This window comes from Carcharhinus amblyrhynchos, chromosome 25 (assembly GCF_965287045.1).
Source record: "Carcharhinus amblyrhynchos chromosome 25, sCarAmb.v2.hapA, whole genome shotgun sequence".
In the NCBI taxonomy this organism is placed as follows: domain Eukaryota; kingdom Metazoa; phylum Chordata; class Chondrichthyes; order Carcharhiniformes; family Carcharhinidae; genus Carcharhinus; species Carcharhinus amblyrhynchos.
Window position 1 is genome coordinate 7,836,627 of NC_137348.1, and position 27,982 is coordinate 7,864,608.

Genomic DNA, 27,982 nt, shown 5'->3' on the forward strand with positions numbered 1-27,982 from the left:
GACATTTTTCCATGTTACTCACCTGGTGGAATCCTTAACACTCTTTTTCAACAGTTGTAACTTGTATAGCATTTATTAACATAATAAAATACCCCAAGGCACTTCACAGGAGCATTGTAAAAGAAAATATGACAGGAGATATTTGTTAGGACAGTTGACCAAATGCTTGGTCAAAGAGAGTTTTTGAGGAGCCTGAGAGACAGGCAGGATATTCCAGAGCTTGGGGTCCAGAAAACAGAAGGCACGGCCACCAAAGATGAAGCAATTAAAATCGAGGATGCTCAAGAAGCCAGAACCAGAGCGTAGGTATGCATGTGTGGGGCTGAAGGAAATTAAAGATGGGGAGGAACAAGACCATGGAGGGATTTAAAAACAAGACTGAAAATTTTAAAATCAAGATGTTTATCCCAGGGCTGGCCATCAAGCACATAGACAGAACAGGGCTTGATGCCTGTTAAGACATAAGCAGCCAAGTTTTGAATAGCCTCAAATTTTTTGCGGTAAATATGGGGCAACGTAGTCAAATCTAGAGGTTACAACTGCATAAACGAGAGTTTCTTCGGCAGATGAGCAGAAACTGGGTTAAGTTGGCATGTTCTGGCGGTGGCAATAGACAATCTTAGTGATGGCGTAAATATGCAATTCAACAATTCTCTGAGGACTTTTTTATATTCTCTTCCTCAGCTGTATAGTCTTGCTGTGGACATTCTCTTGGGCCCAGCAATGCTATTCACTTCCATAAACCAGTCTGAATGTCTGTCTGCTTGATATCTAACGATAACATGACATTTGGGTGTGATAATAGCACTTTGCTGCAACTGGAATCAGATATTTGAGCCTTTCACATATGCCCCTAATGGATATATCTAGATGTTTTGAAAGCAAACTTAAGGGAATACCTGCTGAGTGGGAACCAGGTATAAATTCTAAACTTGATATTTCATAGGTGAATGTACACTGCAAGATGATGTGACATGCTTGATTTAATGAGTACAACTTGTTCTTGTGTAATAATCCCCAGAAAATAAACATGTTTTGTTTGTTAAAAGCCTAATTCACTTTCCATCGTTTACTGGATCTGGCTGATTGCCCATGTATGTGCTACTGTTATTTAAAAACCTACACTGTTCATAGATTGGACAAGAAATTTCCTGACAGTATGGTATAAGGTGGTTTTCAATTATCAAGGCAAGCTTAAAAAATGAAAAATGACTTCTAATGTTTTTCATCTTTTGTCTTGTCCTTTTTTTTCTAAGCTTGTTTGAAAGCACTCTTTTAAACATTGCGTTCTTGATGATGTGTGTGGCAAAGAAATCTCAAACGTGGTATTTCCTCTTTAATTATTTTATAGTTGTCTTGGAATGGCACCTTGTTTCCATCTCGTCCACTAATGGAAACAATCCAATTACTAGTTGGCTCATCATAATCCTTCATAATCTTAAACTGTTTTTAGTGGGGGGAAAAAATCCTTAATTTGTCAACTTGCTTTCTTCACAGTTGTGAACGATTGTAGACTCCTCATCCTTAGTAATCACTTGCTGCACCTTTCCCATCTGCTTTCTTTTTGGCCCTTCAGTGGATTTATCGAATCTTGCAGCGTGCTGTAGCTACAGCCCCTTAAAGGGGCAGAGAGAAAACTTTATGTCCTAGTCCTATTGTCTAGATTTGTCCATTTTAAAAGCAAAATATTATGAATGCTGGAAAAACTCAGTAGATCTGACGTGGGTTTCTTCCAGGTGCTCTGGTTTCTCTCTGCAATCCAAAGATGTGCAGATTAGGTTGATTGGCCATGTTAAATTGCCCCTAGTGTCAGGGGAATTAGTGGGGTTACAAGAATAGGGCCTGGATGGGACTGTGGTCAGTACAGACTCAATAGGTCAAATGACAGCCTCCTACACTTGTGGAGATTCTGTGATCTGGCAACGTCTGTGGAGAGAGAAACTGAGTTACGGTTTCGTGTCCATGACCTTTTATCTATGTTTTGATCTTCTGATTGTGCAGTGGGAGGCGATATGGGTTATCCACAGTTCGAGTGAAATAGACTGCTGCCCAAGTACAATCATTAATTTAATGCTTGTCTATAGAGTTCAAACATGGTGTGAATTCTTCCACTTGCCAGTTTCCTTTTCATTTGCAGAGCTGCTTCATAGAGGCCTGGCATGTTAATTATGTGTGAAGAAAGCAGCAATGGGATAGCATTAACTGCAATGCATGGCAGCTTTTATAAAATAGTGACTTGTTTTATTTAAGCCTACTAATCATAAATCACTAATCAGTAACACCTTGTTATAAATTTCGGCTTCAGCATAGTATAATTAGCGCAGCTGGAAGATGTGATTTTTTAAAATTTAGATTCAGCATGCCAACGTGTTAATTTGGGCTGTTTTGTGTTCTGCTTTGTGATACTTGCACTGCAGATTAAATTGAAACTTGGCTCAGCCAGCTTGTGAGTCTCTTTCCCAGCATTGCTGACCACTGCATAGTTTGAGGAAAGAAAAGGCACTGAAGGGGAAATGGTATTTTTAACATGTCTTCGGTCGTAAATCTGCAAACTGGCAGAAACAGTAATCTGTTTGGAGCACAAAGGGGGAAATAAGTACATGGCACATGTCCCAGCTAAACTCTGTTTTCACAACATTCAATGCAAAATAAATGGGCACTCTATCCTGATGTTCTCATGTCGAGTAATGCTGACTCAGGAACTGATTTGCTAATAAAATACCAAGCTGTGCCACCATAAATGGTAATGAAGCAATGAAAGTGACAGAATCTGATTCACTGAAGCTAGTCTCTAATTGACTTTTTATGGTATTGACTCAATTTGGAGCTAACTTTAGGAAACCAGTCTCATGAGTCATGCGAGATATACTGTATTAGGCTAAAAAAGCATTGATTTTTTTTGTATATATTGATGAGCAAGCAATGTTGGGATATTTTTTGTTGCAGGCTTTCATGCTACATTGATGGTATGTACACCAGACATTACATGAGCAAGGGGTGTGGAGAAGCAAGATGGGGAGGGGGAAATGTGTGGCATCCTGTTTGTCGAGTTCGTTGACGTTAAAGTGAAACTCGATGGTTTTGGTTGCCTTTAGGCTTGTGTGATCCTGCAGAATCACAGAATCCCTACGGTGCAGGAAGCGGCCATCTGGCCCATCAGATCTGCACTGAGTGTCCAACAGAGCATCTTACCCAGGACCTATCCCTATAACCCCACATATTTACCTTGCTAATTCCCCTAAACTAGATCCTTTTAACACTCGGACAACTTAGAATGGCCAATCCACCTAACCTGCAAGTCTTGGAGTATGGGAAGAAACCAGAGCACCCGGAGGAAACCCACACAGACACAGAGAGAACGTGCCAAAAACTCCACACTGACCAAAACCCGAGGTAGGAATTAAACCTGGGTCCCTGGTGCTGAGAGGCAGCAGTGCTAGCCACTGTGCTGTCTAGTTGAGAGATAATAGATAACATAGGTAATGATAGGTAATTCTCTTGCTAGAAATATTCAGGATGGAGAATTTTCCATTCTGTTGCACTGAACATGGGCATTTTTTTCTTTGCAAAGCTTATTAAAACTGACTACTTCCATTTTCGTTTTGTACTTGATTCCTCAGAAATCATTGTGAGATCAAAATAACTAACAGCAAATGCTTCACAGATTGATTTTGAGACTAAATTTGAAGCTTTGTCATGTGCCCTCATTATTTTCATCTCTTGATTATTCATGTTGACAAGTATCACTGGTTTCCATCCAATTAAAAATTAACTATAACATAATACAGATCTGCTTCACTGTGCTAAGATCAGGTGACCTGAACCTGTTCTGGTTAAAACTAGATTGGCTATTTGGATATAAAATAAGTTAAAATTTAATACAAAGATGAGCTTAATTAGGAGCTGCAGTGCTGTTGTATTTTTTTTTAATGGACTGTTGCAGAACTATAATTGTAAAATCCTTGGTAAGATTTGGTTTGCATTTAGCTGAATAGGAAAGGAAAAAGAGAAACTTGCATTTATATAGCATCTTTCGACATCCCAAAGTGCTTCACACCCAATGTCGTTATTGTTATGTGAATAATGCAGCAGTCAATTTGCCACTTATGGGAACTTGCTGGTTGGTGGCCAGGTAATGTCGATTTGTGACATTGTTCAAGGGATATATATTGACCTGAAAACTGGAGGTGACACTCATGCTTCTTTTCATTCTACTACCATGGGCTTTTTAGCATCCATTTGAGTGGGTAGCTGTGCCTTGGTTTATCATCACCTCTGAAAGACTGTACTGTGAGTAGCATTCCCTCAGTACTGCATTGGAGAGTCTACCTTGAATTTTATCCTGGAGTAGATTTTGACCCCCATAGCCTTTTATCTGAAGAGGCAAGAATAGCAGCAAATAAAGCAGACTAGCAATGTGAACTTGATTTATGAGTCCTCAAAAGAGTAAGTACATTATTTCAGCAGATCTTTTATGAAACCTCTGTCCCCCTGAAGAATTTTACTCCAGGAGACTGCTCCCATATTATTCAGCAGTGATCAATTTTATTTTACTTATGGATAAGATTACTAGAAGTCTGCAACCTTTTAGGCTTGTGTTTTATTTCATTTATTTGTTGCAAAGTTCAGCGATGTTGGAAAAGCCACCTTTTGTATTCCGCTTCAACCATTGTGGTCTTTGATTCCATTCCATTCTGTTATGATGGTTTATAATTGGAGTGCTTGCTCAACCACTGAAGACATTAGTCACCCACCTAATGTGGCATTGGAGGTGTGTAAATCAGCCAAAGGTAGAAATGATAGGTTCTCTCTTCTGTAGGATATCAGAGAACTGCCATGGGTAGTTGGGTTAATTTGCAAAGTGTGCAGATGACCACTTTCTAAGTGCTAGCCATACATGGCCAAATGTATTGAATTGGGATTTGAGCTCCCTGCATCTGCGTTTTACCACTAAGCTGCTGTACTCTGCCCTGCATCAGTATGACAGATGTTCTAACGTTCATGGCTTTGTTGTGATGATGCAGATTATTTTCTGTTTCAATAAAAGGAAACCTCAACTATTTGGCAGTGCAAACATCAATTTCTGAATTACAGCCATCGCCTTTCCAAAAACTTAAAGACATAGATTTCATAGGCCCAAGAGCAGAGTTTTCATGTCAGTTAGAAACAATGTCCATGTTTCTTTTACTTACAAAAAATGCTTGGGCAATAAAATTTGGCCACCGTTTCTCCAATCTCATCATCTCATTTACCTTGCATTGAGGTAGTACACAAAATGAAACAGAAATATTTACTGGTTAAAATTGTTTAATGAATTTGATCATTAAAATCCAAACTCTGAAAACCTCCATGACCGCTGTCCAAAAAGCATTCTTACAGTGGCACAATGGTTAGCACTGCTGCCTCACAGCGTCAGGGATCCAGGTTCAATTCCAGCCTCAGCGGACTCTGGAGTTGGACATTCCCTGCCGTGTGTTCCCTCAGAGTGCTCCGGTTCCCCCTCACTGTCCAATGATGTGCAGGTTAGATGGATTGGCCATACTAAATTGTCCTTTAGTGTCTCAAAATGTCCAGATTAGGTGAATTAGCAGGATAAATATGTGGGATAATGGAGTAGGACCTGCCAAAGAGTTGGTGGAGACTTGAGCTGCACTGTAGGGACTCCATGATACTGTTCAATTCCTCTCAAACCTAACAGTAACCAAAACAACCTGAGTTTCACTTTGTCAATGGTTAGGTTGATTTGCCACGGTAAATTGCCCCTTAATGTCAGGGGAACTAGCAAGGTAAATACATGGGGTTACGGGGATAGGGCCTGATTGGGATTGTTGTCAGTGCAGGCTTGATGGGCCGAATGGCCTCCTTCTGCACTGTGGGGATTCTATCATGTTGTTGGTGACTAATAAAGAATTCCAGTGTCGAGTAAAAGTTCACTTTTTTTACATGCTTTGCAATAACCTACTCTGTTAATGTGAGATTGAACCTGATGTGCTGACTTGCAAGCACCCTTTAGATCTTGTGTCATTGGGATAACTTTTGTCTTGTGAGCTGATGCAGTGTGATGCTTGTGGATTAATATCTTTCCTATCCATCTACAAGGTTGTTTTAATTCCAGAAGCAAGATCCTGTGGATCAATTTTGCTGGAAATTCTCAGCAGGTCAGGCAGCGGTTCTAATGAGAGAGAAATGGAATTGACATTTTTGGATCATTGATCATGTTTAAAATTGAGAGGTTTGATGAAGTAGACAAGGAGAAACTATTTCCACTAATCTGTCACCAGATAACAAAGATTTAAAATAATTAGTAAGCGAACCACAGGGGAGATGAGATTTTACTTTTCAATGTCAAGACTTGTGATTTGAATGCACTGCGTGGAAGGATGGTGGAAGCAGTTTCAACAGTAATTTTGGTATATACTTGAAAAGGAAATATTTGCAGTATTATAAGCAAAGAATAAGAAGTTGAACTCATTGAATAGCTTTCTCAACAGTACAAGTATAATGGCCAAATGACCACCAGTCCGGTTCAGATTTTATGAATCATAAACTTAAAAGTAAAATTTTAAATATTTTTAGCCTGAAATTCCAATGGTCCCTTTTAAGCTTTAAGTGATTTCATCAACGTTACAGTACTGCATAGTCACTGAATAGTTCGAATTATTGGCACATTTCCTACACTGAGCTTGCTGTCTAACATGACACATGACTGCTGTAGACTAGTGTTGGAATATTTAGGCAGACCACATACTGTATTTGCATTAATACTGAAAAGGCTGTGGCATTCGTTCTCATTGATAGGTGGGTATGTCGGTCACTGTAACTAAGTTTTAACAGTGTTTAATGTAACAACCTGTAGTTTTAGCAGGGCTGAATACTTGGAATGATTGAAATGTTTTAGCATTGTGAATGGCTCTATTGACTAAACTGCAGTGGGAGCTCTTGGATACATAATTCAAAACGATCTCTGTTTCCCAGGCATTGCTCAACGGTGAGACAAAGCACACAGTGCTTACTGCCATCTTTGCAGTGAATCATCAAACTACAGCCTGTACCAAAGCAAAACTTCACTTTAGCAACAAGATAACAGTACTGTGTTTGCAAGTCTCGTTTCTAAGCTGGTGGGCATTTAGGGCCGTCAGTCAAAAGCTCCATTCATTCAAGTGTGTAGCCTGAATGTTAATCGCTGTCCCTCCTATTCATTTACATTCAGTGCACAGCAGTACAGGGACTTGACTTGTACAGTCTGAGCTGGCTAAAGCAGAGATTTGATCCTGCATTTTTTTAAACCAGGTAATTTGTGCTGACATTCTTAGCTTTAGTTTGGAAACAAATGTACATAATTTTGTGAGTTTTGCTTCTGGTTATGGTTGCTTTACATTAGAATGTGGAATAGAGCCAACTCTGACCTGTTGACTTTTTTTCTCCCTCCACCCTTTATTTTGTTGTTTACAGCTGTGTTTCGATGTTGTCACTGTGACTCTTGCAAGGACCAGCACTTCATCTTAGCCATGGCTCAGATCCTTCATCTTGAGATTCCGAATTTTGGGAACAATGTCCTGGGATGCTTGAATGAACAGCGTTTAATGGGGTTATTTTGTGATGTCTCTATCGTAGTCAAGGGCCAAGCCTTTAAGGCACACCGTGCTGTGCTGGCTGCCAACAGCCTCTATTTCCGGGACTTGTTTAGTGGCAACAGCAAAAGCGCATTTGAGTTGCCCTCCACTGTGCCGCCTGCCTGTTTCCAGCAGATCCTTTCCTTTTGTTACACTGGCAAGCTTACCATGGCAGCCAGTGAGCAGCTGGTGGTGATGTACACAGCGGGCTTCCTGCAAATACAGCGCATCGTCGAGAAAGGGACCGAACTGATGTTCAAAGTAAGCTCCCCGCACTGTGACTCTCAGACGACCTCCATCGAAGACACTGGCTCCGCGCCACAGAGTCCTTGCCCCCTCCAGCCACCTGCCACCCCAACAGTTGTGTCTCCAGCTTTACCCATTCCATTGCTTTCTCGGGTGAAGAGTGAGCACTGCGAGCAAGATCTGACGGTGCCTGGCATTCACGCCCTTGCAGCAAAGCGCTCATTGGAGGCTAGTCAGCGTGACAGCACCAGCCACCTAAACTGTGTAACACCTCTGAAGTTGCCCAGAGTTTCCTATCCTGGATCCTGGGGTGCCACGCCTTTTGTGCAGCCAGTAACCTATGTCCAGACAGAGCGCACAAGTCCAGGTGGCAGCAGTAATCAGACCACAGACAGTCCAACTTCGTACCATAATGAGGAAGAGGATGATGATGATGAAGCGTATGAGACGATGGCAGAAGATCAATATAGTCAGATGTACATCAAGGCATCAACAGGATACCCTGGTAAGAGATGCTGACTTGTGTGTCAATCTAGTACTAACTATGCTTTTGTTTCCCTTAATTAGTTATCTCCAGCCTTCCTTCCCTGAATTTGTCTGATACCTTTGTAGAAATGTGGTTGGGGGGTGGGGGTACAGTGGTTAGCTGTGCTGCCTCAGTGCTATGGACTCTGGTTCGATTCTGGCTTTGGGTGACTATGCAAACTCCACACAAACATTCTCCCCATGTCTATGGGATTCCTCGGTGCACCAGTTTTCTCCTACAGTCCAAAGATGTGCAGATTAGGTGAATTGACTGTGCTAAATTGCCCCTCAGTGTCCCAAGATATGTAGATTAGGGGGATTAGTGGAATAAATGTGGGGGTTGGGGCATGGGGTGGGCGTAGATGAGATGCTTTGTTGGAGAGTCAGTCAAATGGTCGTCTTCTGCACTGTGGTGATTCTATGAGTGGAGTTCTAGCAATAGATGTAGAGCTGCAGTCTGAGGTAAAAGTTCCCTGGGCCATAATATCTAAACCACTGCTCCAAAAATAATCCAATTAAAAATTGGTTGTGGGAGAATATAATAAGCAATTCAGACAAGTGTTATTACAGTTGTGAAATCTCCCAGATTTGTATAGAGCAGTGTTCATGACTGGGAACAGAAAAACAGTGTCTGTGTTCTAAAAACGATATCATTTCTGTTCCAAACAACTGCAGCTCCATTAATTTATTATCAATAAGGCTGAAGTCAGTGAATCCATTATGAGAGTCTGCACAGTAGCAATAACTTAATAAGCAGTGAACATGGATTTAGAAAGGGAAGGTTTTGATTGACAAACCACCTCAATTTCCTTCAGATGATTACAGACAAATAGTAGTGCTCACCATAATGTAGTTTATTTGGATTTCCAGAAAGCATGACATGAAAGACATAATTAAACTGAAGACCTTGCAGATCTAGAGACAAACAAGGAACTAATTTAAGAAAGAAATAAAAACAAAACAAAATGCAGGAAATAGCAGATCAGCAGAATATGTGCAGAGAAGCAGCGTTAAGGTTTCAAGTTGATGATCTTTCATCGTAATAGACATAAGAACATAATAAGAACATAAGAAATATGAGCAGGAGTAGGCCATCTAGCCCTTCGAGCCTGCCCCGCCATTCAGTAAGATCATGGCTGATCTGTCGTGGCTCAGTTCCACTTTCCCGCCCTCTCCCCATAACCCTTAATCCCCTCACTTATCAAAAACCCATCAACCCGCATCTTAAAAATATTTAGCGAGGCAGCCTCCACCACTTCAACGGGCAGAGAATTCCAGAGATTCACCACCCTTTGAGTAAAGAAGTTCCTCCTCAACTCCGTTCTAAACTGCCCCCCCTTTATCTTGAGGCTGTGCCCCCTAGTCCTACTGTCTTTTTTGAGCGGGAAGAGTCTCTCCACCTCTATCCTATCCATCCCATTCATCATCTTATATGTCTCAATGAGATCTCCCCTCATTCTTCTAAACTCTAATGAGTACAAGCCTAGTTTATTCAGCCTCTCCTTGTAGCTCAACCCCCTCAACTCTGGCATCAGCCTAGTAAACCTCCTCTGCACTCCCTCCAAGGCCAAAATATCCTTGCGTAAGTGCAGCGACCAAAACTGCACACAGTACTCCAGTTGCGGCCTCATCAGTGCCCTATACAGATGCAGCAAGACCTCCCTACTTCTATATTCAATCCCCCTCACTATGAAGGCCAGCATCCCATTAGTCTTCCTGACCACCTGCTGCACCTGCAGGCTGGGTTTTTGTGACTCATGCACAAGGACCCCGAGGTCCCTCTGCACCGTTGCCTGCTGCAGTTTTTCGCCACGTAAGTAATAGTCCTTCCTACCATTATTCCTACCAAAGTGGACCACCTCGCACTTGCCAACATTAAATTCCATTTGCCAGTTCCTGGCCCATTCGCCCAGCCTATCTAGATCCTTCTGCAGACTCTCCACACCCTCCGCGCAATTTGCCGTTCCACCAATCTTGGTGTCATCAGCAAATTTCGACACCATACGCTCGACAAAGGATCAATAGTCTGAAACATTATTTCTGTTTCTCGCTCCATAGATGCTGCCAGACTTGGTGTCCTTCCAGCATTTTCTGTCTGTTATTTCACATTTTCAGCATTTGCAGTATTTTGCCATTTTAATGATAAAAATGAACCTGGGATATAATAAAACTGGTGGGGGACTGTTTACTAGAGTCAGTGTGCAGAGTTTCGCCAGTCAGCCTGTAGAAGGAGCTATTGCGCACGTGCAGACCACTGATGCTACACGTGCAATTTCGGAAGCAGGGGCCTAACAGAGCTGTCGGGCTCCTGCTGTTGGAGCTGGTCTGAACCACCACCACCCACTCCCCACTTCCCTAACCCCCACAGTCGCGGGAGCCCACAACACACAGACATCGAGCCCCTTTTCCTGATCGAATCCTGTCGCAGAGCGTCAGTGGGCTGCTGCTTCAGGCCCTGCATCCCTGGTGGGCATTGCCCAGGTGCTAAAGGGGCACCCACTCTTGCCCTCGGCCTCCCTGAGGTTTCACCAGTGATGCCAACACGACTGTTCCCCGTTTACGGAGAGCAGGTGTTTTCCTTGCCGGAGAGAACCCCTCCTGGCGAGGCCATAAAGACAAGTGAGCCCGAATGATTGAGCGCCATGCTCACTAAACATGAAAACTAACATAATTTAAATATATAGATTAATTGTTGTACATTTTCAGTGGAAGGGTGACCTCGCCAGAAATCTGGCTGTTGTAACATTGTGAGAGCCGAGAAATCTGGTGTGATCCTGATTCCTCATGCGATTCTATCGACCTACTCTGCCCATCAATGGGTGCTGCCAGCGATAAAATTACACCGTGTTTTTAACTGTAGTGTTCTTAATCCATGTAAGTTTGTAAAATAACTATCAAATCATTAAATTTGACATCAGCACCAAGAGCGAGGGCAGTAGAGATGGGGAGTACGGCTAAATATTTACCAAAAAACCCTGCAAGGATATGTTTTTAGGGTTTGACAGAGTGGTGTAGGAGGAGGCTTATGTGGAGATTCAACACCAACAAAAACTAATTAGTCAATTTCTGTGCTATGAATTCTATATAATTGAGTAGAGTTGAATTTAACAATTGATATAAAACAATGCACTAATGGAAGTTAATTTGCAGAGGGAGACTTGGAAACAAATCTGGGAATAAAATGTAAATTGTCTCTACTGTTAATCCTGCAGAGCAAAGCAATGCTTGGGGCGTATAACTAGAAACAAGAGTTACAGTCAATAAAAGTGGCTTTGAGCATTTATAGTGCACTGATCGGACCACACTTGGAATATCTTTTCAGCTTTGACTGACTGTAACACTAACGGTGAATATTTAAAATATAAAATGTGGATTGAGAAAGGTGTAGAAGGAAGAAGCTGAACTTCCAAGTGTGGAAAGCATTAGAAAAGTAAGTTCAGAAAGAACACTAGTGTGGCAGGGTTTAGTGGGATACTGTGAGGGCTGAAGCATCAGAGGAAAGGCGTGTTAATGGGAACATGGGAGTACGCCATCACGCCAATTCCAATATTCAATGGGATCGTGACCAATTTGTACTCCGTATCCCTGTCTTTGCCCCATATCTTTTAATACTTTTTGGATAACAAAACTCTATTGATCTCATTTAAAATATACAATTCATCTGACATCAGTTTACATTTCCCAAAGAGTTCCAAATTTCCACTAGCCTTTATGTATAGTGGAATTTCCTAATTTCACCACTGAAAGAACTTGCTCTAATTTTTAGACTCTAGCCTCAAGCTCTAAGTTCCCCAACTAGTTGAAATAGTTTCTCTGTATCAAATGCTCATGAGAATAATCCTCGGGAGGGAATGAAAACCTTGCCCTCTGAGGAGCATTTGAGGACTCTGGGTCTGTATTCGATGGAGTTTAGAAGGATGAGGGAGGATCTTATTGAAACTTACAGAACGCCTGGATAGAATGAACATGGGGAAGATGTCTCCATTAGTAGGAGAGACTAGGATCCAAGGGCACAGCCTCAGAATAAAGGGACAACATTTTAGAACCACGATGAAGAGGAATTTCTTTACCTAGAGAGTGGTGAATCTAAGGAATTCATTGCCACAGAAGACTGTGGAGGCTGGGTTACTGGTGTATTTAAGACAGGCCAAGATGGGAGAATAGGGTTCAGAAGCTGATCAGCCATAATCGAATGGTGGAGCAGACTTGATGGGCCAAATGGCCTAATTCTGCTCTTGTATGTTATGGTCTTGTGGTCAAATCCTATATGTTCTTGTGAACTTTAAACAAATTGCTTAACTTTTTAAATTCCAGGTATTGTATAGTTGCTTCCCTCAATTTAATCCTTTCAGCCCAGGTATCATTCCGATAAATCTATGTTGCTGTCTCCAAAGCTAGTATTTCCTCTAAAGGTGAGATGTCAAAACTATTTGCAGTACTTGATGTGATTTAACCAGTCTAGGCATCCTTTAAGTGACTTCTGTTTTGCTTGAAATTCTTGTTGATGCGTAGGTGAAGGCCAATTGTCCCATCCAACATTATCTATCTAGATGGATAATTTCCAATTTCCTACTCCTCGCTATAGCAGCATCCAGATTATCTTGAATGATTCCAAGGATTTTACCTCTACTATTAAATGTAGAAGTCCATTCTGTGTTAATCATTGAAAAAGTATTCTAATATCAATGTCAAATTTACCTTTTAGTAGTGTGAATCTGTTGTCATGATTTCACTTGGAATATTGTTGTAGCTTTCATCTTTTCACAGTTTACAATCTTCAGCTCCCTCATCTATTTCCAAGGTTGGAAGCTTAAATTTTTCGAACCATTCCTAAAAGCTCAGTCCCTTAATAATTGCGTTCAGCACTGTGACTCCACTGTGCACAACTTCCAAGGCTCAACTGTCATCTTTGTGTCTCGGTGACCAGAACAGGACAATAGTACCCAAGATGTTTAAAGTTTATTTGTTAATGATACAAGTAGACTTACATTAACACTGCAATGAAATTACTGTGAAAATCCCCTTGTCGCCACACTCCGACACCTGTTTGGGCACAATGAGGGAGAATTTAGCATGGCCAAAGCATCTAACCAGCATGTGTTTCGGACTGTGGATGGAAACCAGAGAATCTGGAGTAAACCCAGGCAGATACGGAGAGAATGTGCGGACTCTGCACACAGTGATCCAAGCTGGGAATTGAACCTGTGGTCTGTGGCGCTGAGACAGCAGTGCTAAACCATTGTTCCACCATGCTGCCCAATGTGGTCTGCGTAAGCATTATCATATATAAGCATGGCTTCCTTAACTTGCACTCTACTTATTGCTTTGCCTATAGGATTGGATGTGTTGAATTCTTGCATGTTGACATTTCTAGATGTATCTCAATTTAATCCTTGGCCATTCAGAAATGATTTAGTCAATTTTTCATTGTGTTCAATTTATAAATTATCTGTATTAAATTTAATTGGCCACTGTTTTGTTCACTAACACATCTAACTTATTTTATAGATTTCTGACTGCCTTCTCGGATGCAATTCATCTCACCTACCCCACCCAGTTTGGTATATGCAACTCTGACCAGTTTATGCAAAACTTCTAAATCCCATGGTTATAGTGTAGATGAGTAGTAAAATAGCTGCCAACAGTGATACCATGCTGTTCTATTCTAATCTGCCTCCCACTTCAAAATTGCCCCTCTCCCCAGTACCTATGTCTTCACACCCTAAAGTTGGTTTCTGATCCATTCCGAAACGTTTTATTAAATTACGCCAAAAGCTGTTAACAAACATTAAACGTAAACTATATATAGTGTTTCCAGTTTCCCCTTGGTGTTACACTGTTGCAAATTCTTTTATAATATTCATCTATTAAAACTCAAGTAAAAGCTTTGAAAAGCCTAATCTAAGAAGGCAAATTGTTTAAACACTAAGACGGTTCAGTTTTAAATATTGTGGCCTCCTATGCTTAGCAGAACTTGTGCAATAAAAATACCAATGTTCTTTGGATTTTACTTATTAAGTTTCTATAAACAGATATCAATCGTGTAAAGCTGTTGGCAAACTTCAAATGCTGATTTGGTAATAAATTATTAAAACAAAAGTTAATTGAATATTCTAATATCCCTAAGCCATCTGTGGTACTTCCTGGCTAAATGCATGTTCTGCATCTTGAAATAAAGTGCAACTTCTCTGTTTGGATTACGTTTTTGGCCAATATACAAGTTGTCAAACCCATTGAAACAAATTGGTAATATATTTATAATAAAAGCAAAGCACTGTAGATGCCGGGAATCTGAAATAAAAATAGAAAATGCTGATAATACTCAGCAGGCCTGGAGGCATCTGTGGAGAGAGAGAGAGAGAGAAACAGTTATTCCACAGCCTCACAACTGATTATAGAGAAAAACAAAATCTTCCCTGCCCTAAAGCTTCTTTTTTTTTACCTAAACATGGTCCTCTTGTCATAGTTCTCTCAACTTCTGTCTAATGTATTCTGTCCCTTTGTAACTTTAAACATCTCTCCCCTATCTCTTCAGAGTTTCTTGTTCGTGCAAGAATAGTTCATTTTTTTTTAAGTGTGGCGCCATTTAATTCTATATTGTTTGAACACAGTTTGACAATTACTTTAAAGTGATTTGTTCCTTCTGGAAACCTTTCGCTGAAAATGCGGTGAACCAGAACAGACTGTTTCTTTTGTAAAATGCAGTGTGAAAAACAGTTTTACATTACAAAGACAAACTCAAACTACTGTCACCTCTCAAATATAAGGCAATGTTTTTCATTTGTGAAATGAAATTATCCAATCAATACACTGCAATGCAGTCTGATTGTGATTGGGTTAATATCTGGAATATCCTTTCCTTTTCCTTCTATCCAGCTAATCACAAACCTCAGGACATGGAAGGGCTTGGGGTATTTGTCATCTTTATTTGTTTGTTTTTGATTTGAACACAGCAGTTAACTTTCTGTTTTTAATGTTAATCTAGGATCTGCAAATATGCATTGCTGGAATGGGATGGGAATTATAGCAAGGTGTGCTTGGCCCAAGGCTTGATGCTGAGAATGGGGTGTAGGATAGCACAGCCAAAAGTCCCATGTTGGGCATAAATATTTCTTTATCATAGTGCTGTGCTGTGATCCCAGCAACATTGGATAATGCCAACTGGATTAGAGTTAGTATTAATTACAAGTACAATTCAAAAGTGGATATGCAGAAAACAGTGATTTTTCTGAACCCCCTCAATAGCTTCTCTAAGTTAGAATTTTACTCTAATTTTCTAGAATTAGTCAGAGCTCGACATCCTGGCCTTTCGGTCCCAATCTTTTGTTTTGTACCACTATTGTTGGAAGTGCAGATGAGGTCAAGGTGACATCTGTGAATTTGGTAAATAATGTACAAACAAGGAGCAGGAGTAGGCCACTTGGTCTATCAAACTACTCTGCCATTCAGTATGATCATGGCTGATAGCTTCACATTCCTGCCTATTTCCAATAATCTTGAACCCCATTGCTTATCAAGAATCTATCAACCTCTGCCTTGAAAACAAAAGATTCTGCTTCCACTGCCTTTTGAGGAAGATTACCAAAGACGTAACCCTCAAGGAAATAATCCTCTTTATCTCTGTTTTAAATGGGAAATGATGTGGGTATGCCGGCGTTGGACTGGCGTAAGCACAGTAAAAAGTCTGACAACACCAGGTTTTAATCCAACCTATTTATTTGATAATATACTCACAAGCTTTTGAGGGGACTGCCTCTTCGTCACCTGACGAAGAGGCAGTCCCCTCAAAAGCTTGTGAGTATATTATCAAATAAATAGGTTGGACTAAAACCTGGTGTTGTCAGACTTTTTAAATGGGAAATACCTTGTTAAATAGTGAGACCGAGTTCTAGGTCCTCCCACAAGAGGAAATGTCCTTCCCGCATCCACCCTGTCACAACCCCTCAGGATCTTAAATATTTCAATCAAGTCACTCACTCTCAACTCCAGTAGATATAAGCCTAACTTTTGTACTGTCTAACTTTTCTTTGTAAGACAACCCAACCATTCCAGGTATTAGTCTAGTAAACCTTCTCTGAACTGCTTCCAATGCATTTACGCCCTTCCTTAACTAAGGGGACCAATACTGTGCACAGTACTCCAGATGTAATCTAACTGATGCCCTGTACAGCTGAAGCATAACCTCACTACATTCATGTTCTGTTCCCTGCTGTAAACGATAACATTCTATTAGCTCTCCTAATTACTTGCAGTACCTGTATGCTAACATTTCTTGCACTAAAATGTCCAAATCCCTCTGCAATCAAAACATTTAGATAATGTGATTTTTTTTTTATTACTGCCAAAATGTCAAGCCATAACCAGAGAATTTAAGGATTGAGAAAGGAGCTGTGTGACAGCAAAGGAGGAGATGGGGAGTGAATTGGGATTCAAATTAGATATACAAATCAAGACAAGGAAAAATTGAGTTAGGAAAGAGAAAACAAAGAAAAAGTAAGAAAGCATTTTGTAAATTTAAAATTTTTAGAAATAGTTTGCTACCAGGCCTCCAAGATTGAGTGGGTGTGTCAAGACCATAAATCACTTTAATAACAGAGGACTTTATGCAGTGAGATACCTCTAATTTTCTGCAGTGATTTTAATTTGTATTTGTGGTGGGAAGGATGATGGCAAACTTCAGTTTTTGCAAGGTTGGGTGGTGCAAATAAATCATCCATGATTTGTGGGATACCTTCTCTTCACTACAAATTGCAGTGTTCTTTACATTCCAATTTGAGTGGATACATTAGACTCATTTTAGCAGCAAATTCTGGTCCCCTTTCAAAGAAATGGACTGACTTCAGTGGGCCTTTTGTCAATTCATAGTTGAGTTGTCATAGAAGCTGTTCTATCAAAACGTTTAAACTGTAACGGAGTCAGAGTAGCTTTATATTAGAATCTGGTGTTAGAAGTAATCAGAACCTGTATTCCGAATATTTAGTATCTAAATCTTAACTTTGTGTTCAGAGAAACCTTTTGTTTTTGGTTTTTGGATTTTTTTCACTCGAGTCCTATTTTGTTTGCAGTATATATTTTGCTGCATCATGATATCATTGAAGAACAGTCCTAGCAACTACAGGCCAGTTAGTTTAACATCAATGGGTGAGTGAAGCTTTGGATCCTTGATCGAGAAAAAGGTCAACAGAGTTTGAGATAATTAAGGGTTTGTAAAAGACAGATTATGATTGTCTGATCTAATTTGTATTTTTGATGAAGTAACAGAGAAGGTTGGTGGGATGGCACAGAGGTTAGTACTGCTACCTCACAGCTCTAGGGACCCGAGTTCAAAAATGTGCAGGGCCTGGATAATATGTTCTTTCGGAGAGCTCGTGGAGACTCAGTGGACCAAATGGCCGCCTCCAGCATCATAGGGATTCTATGGTTCTATGTTGTCTGTGTGGAATTTAAGATAGTGTTTGACAAAGAACCACATAAAAGGTTGGTTAATTGAGGCGTTTGGAATAGAAGGTTCAGTATCCAATTGGATTTTTTAAAAATGACTAATCGAAAACAGCAAGCCATAGTAGGTAGCTGCTTTTCAGACTGCAGGATGGGAGACAATTGCCCCTCCCTCCCCTCGGATCAGTACTGGCACTGCTGCTTTTATTGTACCTGAATATTCAAGACTTGGATCTTGAAGAACTGAATAAAATTCACAGTTTATGATGATGTCACATCTTGGAGTGGCCAACTAAGGATGAAATAAGTTGCCTGCAGTAGAATATAGATGGGTAGCAGCATTGGCAGACAAGGGGCAGATGGAATTTAATACACAGGAGTGTGAGGTGATGCACTTTTGCAAAAAGGTATGGAGAGGTAATGTAGACTTAATTGCACACTTCTAAAGTGTGCAGGAGCAAAGGGGCCTCTGGGTGCATGTGCATCAATCTTTGAATATGGACATGTTGAGGAAGTGGTTAGCAAAGCATGTGGGATTTGGGCTTCGTAAATAAAGGCACCAAGTACAAAAGGAGGGAGGTAATGCTGAACTTTCAGGAAGCTCCTAATTTAACCCCTGCTTAGTTTTGTTTCTGGTTCTTGTTACCACACATCAGGAAGGCTGTGTAGATCCTTGAGAGAGTGCAGAGAAGATTTAGAATAATGTTCCCAGAAATGAGGGGCTTAGCTACAAGGTTAGATGGGAAAGTTTGAGATTGTTCTCTTCGAAGTAAAGGAGATTGAAGGAAGATTTGATAGAGATCTGCAATGTTATGACAGGCTTACATATGCTAGACGAGGAAAACCTCTTCCCATTAGCTGTTGGTACAAGAGCGAGGGGAGACAGATTTACAATTTTGGGCAAGTGTTGAAGGGGAAGTGTGAAGAATATTTTTATGCAGTGTGTGATAATGAGTGTTGAACACAAAAACAATCCATGATCTCAAAAGGAAATTGGCTGGGTACTTGAAGGAAATAAACTTGCAAAGCAGAAATAGTAGTGATACATAAGGATTGTTCTGACAGGGGCCTGATGGACAAAGTGCTCTCTTTTGCTGCAAATGAACCATTTCATGCCTACTTTATTCTTGCTGACATAATGAAGTGACCATTGTTTTAATTTCCATAGAGCAATTAATAGCATATCTGTGCATAGATATCACTCATTAGCTGGTTGACTACGTATTGCGCTTTGCTACCTGGATTGTGCAGTAGCTTCTAAAAACAACTATAGTTAATCCTGAGGTTACTTTGCGCTCCATTCTTTCATTCTGTTTTTACTACTAGCATAATAACTGCCATCTCTGAATTGGTAGTAACTTCAGGTCAATTGTTCCATTTAAAGGTCAAAAAGCTGGTGTTTCTACTTAACCTCTGTTTTTATACCTTCTCTAGTGTGTCCAATGATCCAGTAAATGAAATGTTCTGATCTGTTTAACTTGGTTTCATATAGCTAGTTAAACCTCTGTTTATGATACAATCCTTTCTAAATGTCACACCATTTATCTTGATTGGATTCCCTCGTTATGTTTTCCATTTATAACCACCTGCCTTGCTACATGCCAACTCACTGAGGCCAGTTGACTGCTGCTGCTGCATTGCATTGTCCTTCATAATGCCAGTGTCGTCACTGGTTTGAACAGCCATGCCACAGTTGGCAAAAAAAATTGCAACTAAAAAAAAAACTCTGCCTTACTGTCAAACAGCAAGTGGTATTCTGTCATCATCCACATTTCAATTGTTAACCTTCTAAATTAATGCCAGAATGATTATTGGTCAATGTCTTGTGTAATTGGTCACCTCATTGCATAGTGTGCTAATTTTTGTGCAGTGTGTGCTTGGTCTCCTTTCTTGTGTTTATCTACCTATCTACGCCCAGGATATTGTACCCCATACAAAAAAGACATTATTTTGTCAAAACTTGCCCATCTGTTGATGGATGCTCCAATTCTGACCCTAATTTTAATCACTGCACTATGCCTTCATTACCAGAGCTGTCAGCTCCAAAGGTTCCTCCCCAAAATCTTGCTCCGCTCCTTTAAAACTGGCTGTTTTGATCAAGACTGAGAGTCTGAGAGGAATGAAGTTGCAGCTATCTGATAGCATTTAATTCAACATAGAAGATAGGAGCAGGAGGCCATTTGGCCCTTCAAGCCTGCTCCATCATTCATGATGATGATGATGGCTGATCATCCAACTTATAGCCTAATCCTGCTTTTCCCCCATAACCTTTGATCCCATTTGCCCCAAGTGCTATATCTAGCCGCCTCTTGAATGCATTCAATATTTTGGCATCAACTACTTCCTGTGATAATGAAGTCCATAGGCTTACCATTCTTTGGGTGAAGAAATGTCTCCCACCCTGTCCTAAATGGTCTACCCTGAATCCCTGCCCCTCCCCCTACCCCCACCACCAACCTAGTCAATCCACCCTCCTACATCAGTCCCGTCATCCCCGGAATCAGCCTGGTAAACCTTTGCTGCACTCTCAAGAGAGCAAGAACATCCTTCCTCAGAAAAAGAGACTAGAACTGCACACGACACCCTCAGTGTGGCCTCGCCAAGGCACTGTACAAGTGCAACAATACATCCCTGCTCCTGTACTCAATCTCTCGCAATGAAAGCCAACGTACCACTTACTGCCTTTACCACCTGCTGCATTTTCAGTGACATTCAGTGACTGAGAACTAGGACATCCAGGTCCTGCTGCACACTCCCCTCTCCCAATTTACATCCATTCAGGTGGTAGAGATTGTAAATATTACAACCTCCAGAATAAAACTGCTGTCCCATGACCTAGCCCTAATATCTCCTGATGTGGGTGGCAGTTGGATTTTGTTTGATTGCACTCCTATGAATCACCTTGAGATGTTTTGCCGTATAAAAGAAAAGATATATATGTTGATGCTATGTCCCTTGTTCACCATGGCAATCCAATAGAGCTTCAGAATGCCACAACTGTCAGCAGGCTGTTTACCCAAGGATGACTGAATTTCCATAACAAACTATACATTTGTTTATATTGCACAAGAAGTCACTGCACAGATTAGGGAATATTTTGGGTTTTCAAAACTAAGGTACAAAAAATATAGTAAAATAAATTTTACAAAGAAACCTGCCAAACACTTCCATTTACTTAATTATAACCTGGTTGAGTTTTTTCCTCCCTAAAATGTTAAAAGTTACTTGAGATTTAATTCTGATTAAACATCTATGTTCCAGTCTAGCTCCTTTTATCCTAGGGAACTTCTGAATATAGTCACTTCAGTGTTTGCAAAGCTACGTGAAGTTTCTAATCTGGCAAGATTAATTAAGCTTCGTTTTGTTAATTTATATTGAGGAATTCATAGTTCCAGATATCAACATAGGTACCCTGTGCAACTATTGGTTTAATTCAGTAGAGTCATTTCCGCCCATCAAACCCCAGTGAAGACTTTTGTTCGATGTTGAACAAACCTCGGGAGGTTTCTTCGGAGAAAGTTGCACTTTGAAAAAATGGCCCAAAAATTGACCTTAGAATCTACCACTTATGAAGTTGCAGCTATCTAATAACATTTAATTCAAAGACTCTGGCTAGATATTGCAACCTCCTAAATAAAATTGCTATTGCATGGCTGAGCAAAAAGCAACAAGGGCATCATGTGAGTATGTAGGGTCTGATTACAAGCAAAATTCTTGCATTGAGAAGCTTCTAAATGACAAGGTTTTTTTTATTGACCAATCACTGGATTTTGGATTGCGAAGAAAATTGCCCTGCCTGTTAAAATGAGACTTGCTTGGAATTAAGTAAAATTTACTGCACAAAAAATAACAGGCCATTTGGCACAACTACTCTGCGCCAGTATTTAAGCTCCACGTGAGCCTCTTCCCACTCCACTTCATCTAACCCTATCAATATATTCTTCCATTCTCCATCTATTTGCACAGTTTCTTCTTAAATACGTCTATGCTATTTACCTCCACTGTTCAGTTAGAGGTTGCTCCACATTCTCATTGCACCATGGGTGAAGTAGCTTCTCCTGAATTCCATTTTGGATTTTAGTAACAATTAATAACCACTCCTGCTCAAAGGAAGAAATTTCTCTACGTTTCCCCATCAAACAACTTCATAAGCTTAAAGACCTCTGTCAGCTCTCCTCTAAACTTCTGTAAGAAAGAAAAAGGACCCCCAAATTAATAGAACAGAGTGATATTCAGTTGGCCATTGGAATGAGAACCTGAAGAAGTTACTCAGTTTTGGTCTGGTTACTTATTCCCATCTACACTCCATGAGCATTTTTAAAAAATTATTCATTTTTGGAATATGGGCGTCACTGGTTAGGCCAACATTTATTGCCCATCCCTAGTTGTCTTTGAGAAGGTTGTGGTGAGCTGCTGCAGTTCTTGAGGTGTAGGTACGCCACAGTGCTGTTAGGGAGTGTGTTCCAGGCTATAGCAGTATATTTCCAAGTCATGTTATTGTTGGTGGAGACTGACGCCTCTTTTATACAATCAAGCAGACGTCACAGTTAAATCGACGGACAGGAAATTCAGGCTAAGTCTAACGGATGATTGGTCTGCTTGGATTCTGTGACCTGATTTGCTCACATCTATGTGGCTAGTACAGACCAAACAAAGTGATGCTATGGCCACATTGATGTAGAGGGATTACCTACTAGTCCAGAGATGTGTGGGTTAGGTGGATTGGCCATGGTAAACTGCCCCTTCATGTCAGGGGGCTAGCAGGGTAAATATGTAGGGTTACGGGGATAGGGTCTGGGTGGGATTGTTGGTGCAGGCTCGATGGGCCAAATGGCCGCCTCCTGCATTGTAAGAATTCTGTTCTATGATTCTATAAGTGACTTGGAGAAAAGCTACAGATGGTTGTGTTCCCAGTTATCTGTTACTTTTGTCCTTCTGGAAGCGTTCATCAATATTATTGTAGAAAGCCTGCACAATACCTGTTGGAAAAACTATTAGTTTCAATCTTTTGGCTGATCTATTTCTTTTTGTATGAAAGTGTTGTTCTGACCAATTTCCTTTCACTTAAGCACTGAAAGCACTTGGCTAAAATTACTCTACAATTCTATTGGTCTTTTAATATTGAATATAGTACTAATTTCTGTTAATTTTGTGGTGAAATATTGTATGTCCTTACATAAGTTGTTTTCAATTGATTTTTCCTGCTTCAGGGCACAGATCATTGCTAGTGTCTCTAATCTTTAGGAGGAACGCACAAGAGTGACGTTCTGCTGTCTAACCATGCTTCTTTCTAACCATTGCTCAGCGCATCCCTCAGTGACCTATCTGCAGACAGAATCTTGTGGCATTGGGAATCATTTATTATGAAGCGGTTTTGTATGCTTGTGAAACTGTGGTGCACTAAATGCTTATCACTGAGTGCCAGCTCTTCCTCTTTTCCGGCAAGTATTTCCACTCTATCAGGGCTGACGTTTCAGTTGAAGGTCGCCCTGTGTTTGTCCACATTGCTAGTAGCTGTCCCAAAATATTCTGTATGGTTTACTGTGGGAGGATAATATCATTTGATCACTGACAGATAAGTAATCCTTAAAAAGGTTGAGGTGACCAACTTGCGTGTAAAGTTAATGGCTTATGTGTATTAAGTGAACCCTTTAGCTATTACATTTATAAAAATGAATTAATGAAGCTATTCTTTGAATTTATTTTACATTCTAGCATTATTGAGACTAATCATTTTTAAAATGTATTCTCCTGTTTTTGGTATCACTGGTGTTGCACGTTCCTAGTTGCCCTGTCTGAGTAGCTTGCCAGACCACTTCAAAGGCTACTTAATCAGTCTGTTTGTAGCCTCAAAGTTTTATTAGAGTCTGAGCTGATCTTCCAGCTCCATGTTGTCTTTACCACCATGACCCAATTCTGTAATATCACCTCTGTCCTCCCTCAACAGCATGCATGAGGTGAGGCACCAGCAGCATTTATTATTGCCAGACTTAACTACTGCAATGCTCTCCTGATCAACTTCCCATCTTCCACTCTCCTCAAACTTCAGCTTAGTCAAAACCTTGTTCTCCATATTCTAACTAGCACTGAGTTTTGCTCATACTTCAAAAACTTGCTGATCTGTTTTGGGTCCCAACCCAGCAGCTCCTCAAATTTAAAATTCACAGCCTTAAATTCAGATCCCTTAATGGCTTTAATGGTCTCTGTTCCCTTTTCCAGATCTATAACCCTCCAAGAAGTTTACTTTCCTCCATGAAGTCTCTTTCTCTCCAAATCTGTGCATCCAAGATTCATTTTATCTAATCATTTGCCTAATCTGTTGCCTAAGGCCTGAGTTTTGAAATTTCTTCTTTGCTTCTCTCCCTACTCCCATTTCCTTTAAGATATTCCATCAAAACGAATTCTTCTGTTTGCTAACACTCCTGTGAGGTGGCTTGGGACGTATATAAATGCAAATTATTAACAGCGAAAGCATTTTCTCTCGGAAGTCAGATGTGGTGAGGATAAATTTTTTTATGCAGAGGTTTGTTGAAGCATGGAATACTTGCTGCAGGAAGTTATGAAAGTGGTCATTGCATCTTTTAAGCGAGGAATGTGTTTGAAGTAGAGGACAATGCAGGCCGGGGCGGGGTGCATAGGACAGTGGAATTAGCTTGGAATTATTCTAACAAAGGGCCGGTACGGAAATGTTTGGCCGAATGGCCTCCTATGCTGTAAACATCTGTTGATTATCACTATTCGGTAGCTTTGAACATATATCATTAGTTAGTGGCCATTTCAAAACTAGCAGATCATTGGTTTTGTGATTTAATTGGTACCAATGTTGAGTAAACAAATTAATAGCTTTGTCCCCTCGTTGCTGTTTGTGGGACATTGCAGTATGCAAATTGACTGCTACATACTGAACTGAACTCCGAAAGTACGTACTTGATTGAAAATGGTTTGGAACAACTAAAAGTTGGGAGACTATGTATTTAAATGCAAGTCTGTGCTTTTTGCATTTAATACGCTTGACCAAAAGACGAATGTTTTGGTTTTTTAATTATGGTTATGTTGATAGGGAAGTTGTGGCCAATAATTGAGTGATGTTATGAAGATACGAACATGAATTCCAGGGCAAATAAATTGCAAGCTTCCTATTCTTTGAAATGAGTTACTTTACTTATACCTGTACGCTCATTAAACCTCATTCGATAACTATTTATTAGTGTCAGTTTTTAAATTCTTGATCATGGATGTGTAGAATTAAGACAACTGTAAAAGAAGAGGTGACATGAGGAAAAACCTTTCTACACATGTTTAACATTTGGAATGCACTGCTAGATAGGGCGTTGGTATAGATTTGATAGCTGTCGGGGTATTGGATAAACATTTGAGGGAGAAAAATTTGCAGGGATATGGGGCGAGATAAGAACAAAGTACAGTACAGTACAGGAACAGGCTCTTCAGCCTTCCAAGCCAGCACCGATCATGTGTTCCTAACTAGACCATCCATTTTTATCCGTCCATTCCCGGTCTGTTCATGTGGCTATCTAGATAAGTCTTAAATGATCCTAGCGTTTCTGCCTCAACCACCTTGTTGGTAGTGCGTTCCAGGCCCCTACCACCCTCTGTGTAAAAAAAAAAACAAGTTCCCCGCATATCTGTATTGAACCTTGCCCTCCCTCCCCCATCTTGAACTTGTGTTTGCCATTTCTGACTTGGGGGGGAAAAAGCTTCCAACTGTTCACCTTATCTATACTCTTCATAATTTTATAAACTTCTATTAGTTCGCCCCTCAACCTCCGTCTTTCCAGGGAGAGCAACCCTAGTTTACTCGATCTCTCCTCAGAGCTAATACCTTCCATACCAGGCAACATCCTGGTAAACCTTTTCTGCACTTTCTCCAAAGCCTCCACGCTAAATTCTCCCTCAGAGTACCCGAACAGGCGCCAGAGTGTGGCGACTAGAGGATTTTCACCGTAACTTCATTGCAGTATTAGTGTAAGCCTACTTGTGACACTAATAAACGTCAAACTAAATGGCATCCTTCTGTCTTAATGTTCTATGATTCTAGCGAATCACTGAAACCTTTTAACTAATGTAATTCTGCAAAAGAGTGGTGCAGTAAAAACTTGGGAAAATTCCTGGTCTGTGAACATTCAGATTTTTCAGTGTGTTTTTAACACACTTGTTTTAAATCCAATTTTTTTTAGCATTAGCTGAAACAATCAGTTTTAAATCATAAAATACTTTGCAACGAACACTGGGCAGACTTTCCATTTTATCATAATAAGCAGGTTCCATGTAAATCACCAGAGATGTTGAACGATTGATGAAGCTGATTAATGATGGCCAGCATCAAATTGAGACCAAAAAGACTTCTGACTGAGCATTAGTTGCATTTACCCATAGATTTAACCACAGGTATTTTCAGTTGAAAGTATTTTATTGAAGAGAAACAGTGACTTTTATTGTGATTTCCAAAAAATCCAAATTTTCCTGCATCTTTTAAGATGGTATGCAAAGTCAAATTTCCTTCTCCCCAACTGCTCCAATTTGTTAATTTGAATGTCGCCTCTGCAGTATTATGACACATTAATTAAATTTTTTTTACGTATTTATCTTTTAGCACAAGAGAAAGGTGGGCAATTGGCAAGCCACATGACAGTAGAAAATCGCTCCTGTGTGCTTGTTCGTCGAGACCTGGTCGCACTTCCTGCTAGTCTCATCAGTCAGATTGGTTACAGATGTCACCCGAAGCTGTACTCGGAGGGTGATCCTGGTGAGAAGCTAGAACTTGTCTCAGGTAAGCATTTAAATCTTGATTAGTCACGTGTGTATGCGGTGCAGGGTTTTCAAATTTACTGAACCGATGGACGGGACTTCTCTGCACCTCTTTTGTTTAGGAAGGCATTGAGCCTAGTGCATGTTTTATTGCTACGTCATTTGAGTTGCTTGATTTTTATTTTAAATGCTTGTGGTAGATGGGACTTTATTATAACCCCTTTGGGCAGAAGAGCTGAGAAGTGAAAACCCTAAAGAAAGATCTTCAGGAGCAGCTAGCAGAAGCTGTGCTGGACTCTGATTTATTCTAAGTGCTGGACTCTGATTTATTCCAAGTGCGGTACCTTAGCCCAGAAGGGAGGTGATATTCCTAAAATCAAATTCAGTGGCAGGAAGTACAGGGGGCATGATGGGCAAATAAATTATTGGTCAGTAGTTCCTTGATGATCACTAGCTGTATACCACTGCACTGATGATATGGATGTGGTCTGGTCTAGTGGTGATTCATCTTTTGGTTCTTTTTCTGATTTTTTTTTTGTTGACTAGTTTAAGTACTGTACTGTAGAACATTTTTGAAATACAATAATCCTGTTCATAGTGAGTTGATAACCCAATGATTGAGCGTAGATAGGATCAAATTGAGCTGTGACAGTCGGCAGGGATGGCATTTTAGAAGCAAGAATCCTGGACTAACCTTTACATTTTGCTCCCCTTTTCCCTTTTTGCCTCTTACCTTGGCTCAGTTGAGTGTTGCTGGAGCCAGTTGGAGTGTCTATCTCTCGCCATTGCTCAATTCATCTAATTGGAGTTGGGATAGGCCACAATTGGAGCGATTTATTGCCCCATGATCTGGCTCTCAAAATGCAAACAATTCAGCCTTTTTTTTTGCATTTCTGGAATTTTCTGCAGTGACCTTGTTCAAGTGTTGATGCTCTGGAGATCAGGCAAATGCTTTTTCTTGGCATTGTTGCCTCAGAACACCAAGATTGGTTGATAATAGGAGCTTAAAATATGTGCAAATTCATGAGGACATTAATTCAAACTTTGTAAGTGACCCCTGATTTGATACCTACTGAAGCAATTAGTGAACTGTAAGTATTGTACCAGGGTAGAAGGCAGGCAGTTTATTTACATGACATGGGGATTTTCAGTAACTACAGTGTTAATGTAAGCCTACTTGTGATACTAATGAATGAACTTTGAAAAAGACTTTACAAAGAGAATATTCTAGGAGAATGTTAATTTGATGCATTACAACTGTTTGAGGTGGGCTTAATGAGCTAGCCAATCTTTTTCTGTCTGAATTGTTTGATGCCTCTATGCATGTTGTACTGTGGGGACATTTTGAAAGGAAAAATGTCTGCTTTCCGCTGCTGATAGTATGCAGATTTTAA

The 27,982-nt window shown here is 40.3% G+C and overlaps 1 protein-coding gene across 6 annotated transcripts in view; it reads left to right on the forward strand.

Annotated features, from left to right (window-relative positions):
- Positions 1-27,982, forward strand: part of LOC145358149 (nucleus accumbens-associated protein 2-like) — a 100,188-nt gene that overhangs the window by 56,148 nt on the left and 16,058 nt on the right. For all 6 annotated transcript variants that reach the window (XM_080211848.1, XM_080211851.1, XM_080211845.1 and 3 more), the window contains exons 2-3: positions 7,453-8,364; positions 26,434-26,610. In XM_080211848.1, coding sequence (XP_080067974.1) covers positions 7,509-8,364; positions 26,434-26,610 — 1,033 coding nt within the window. In that variant the 5' untranslated portion in view covers positions 7,453-7,508. The remainder of the gene's footprint in view (positions 1-7,452; positions 8,365-26,433; positions 26,611-27,982) is intronic.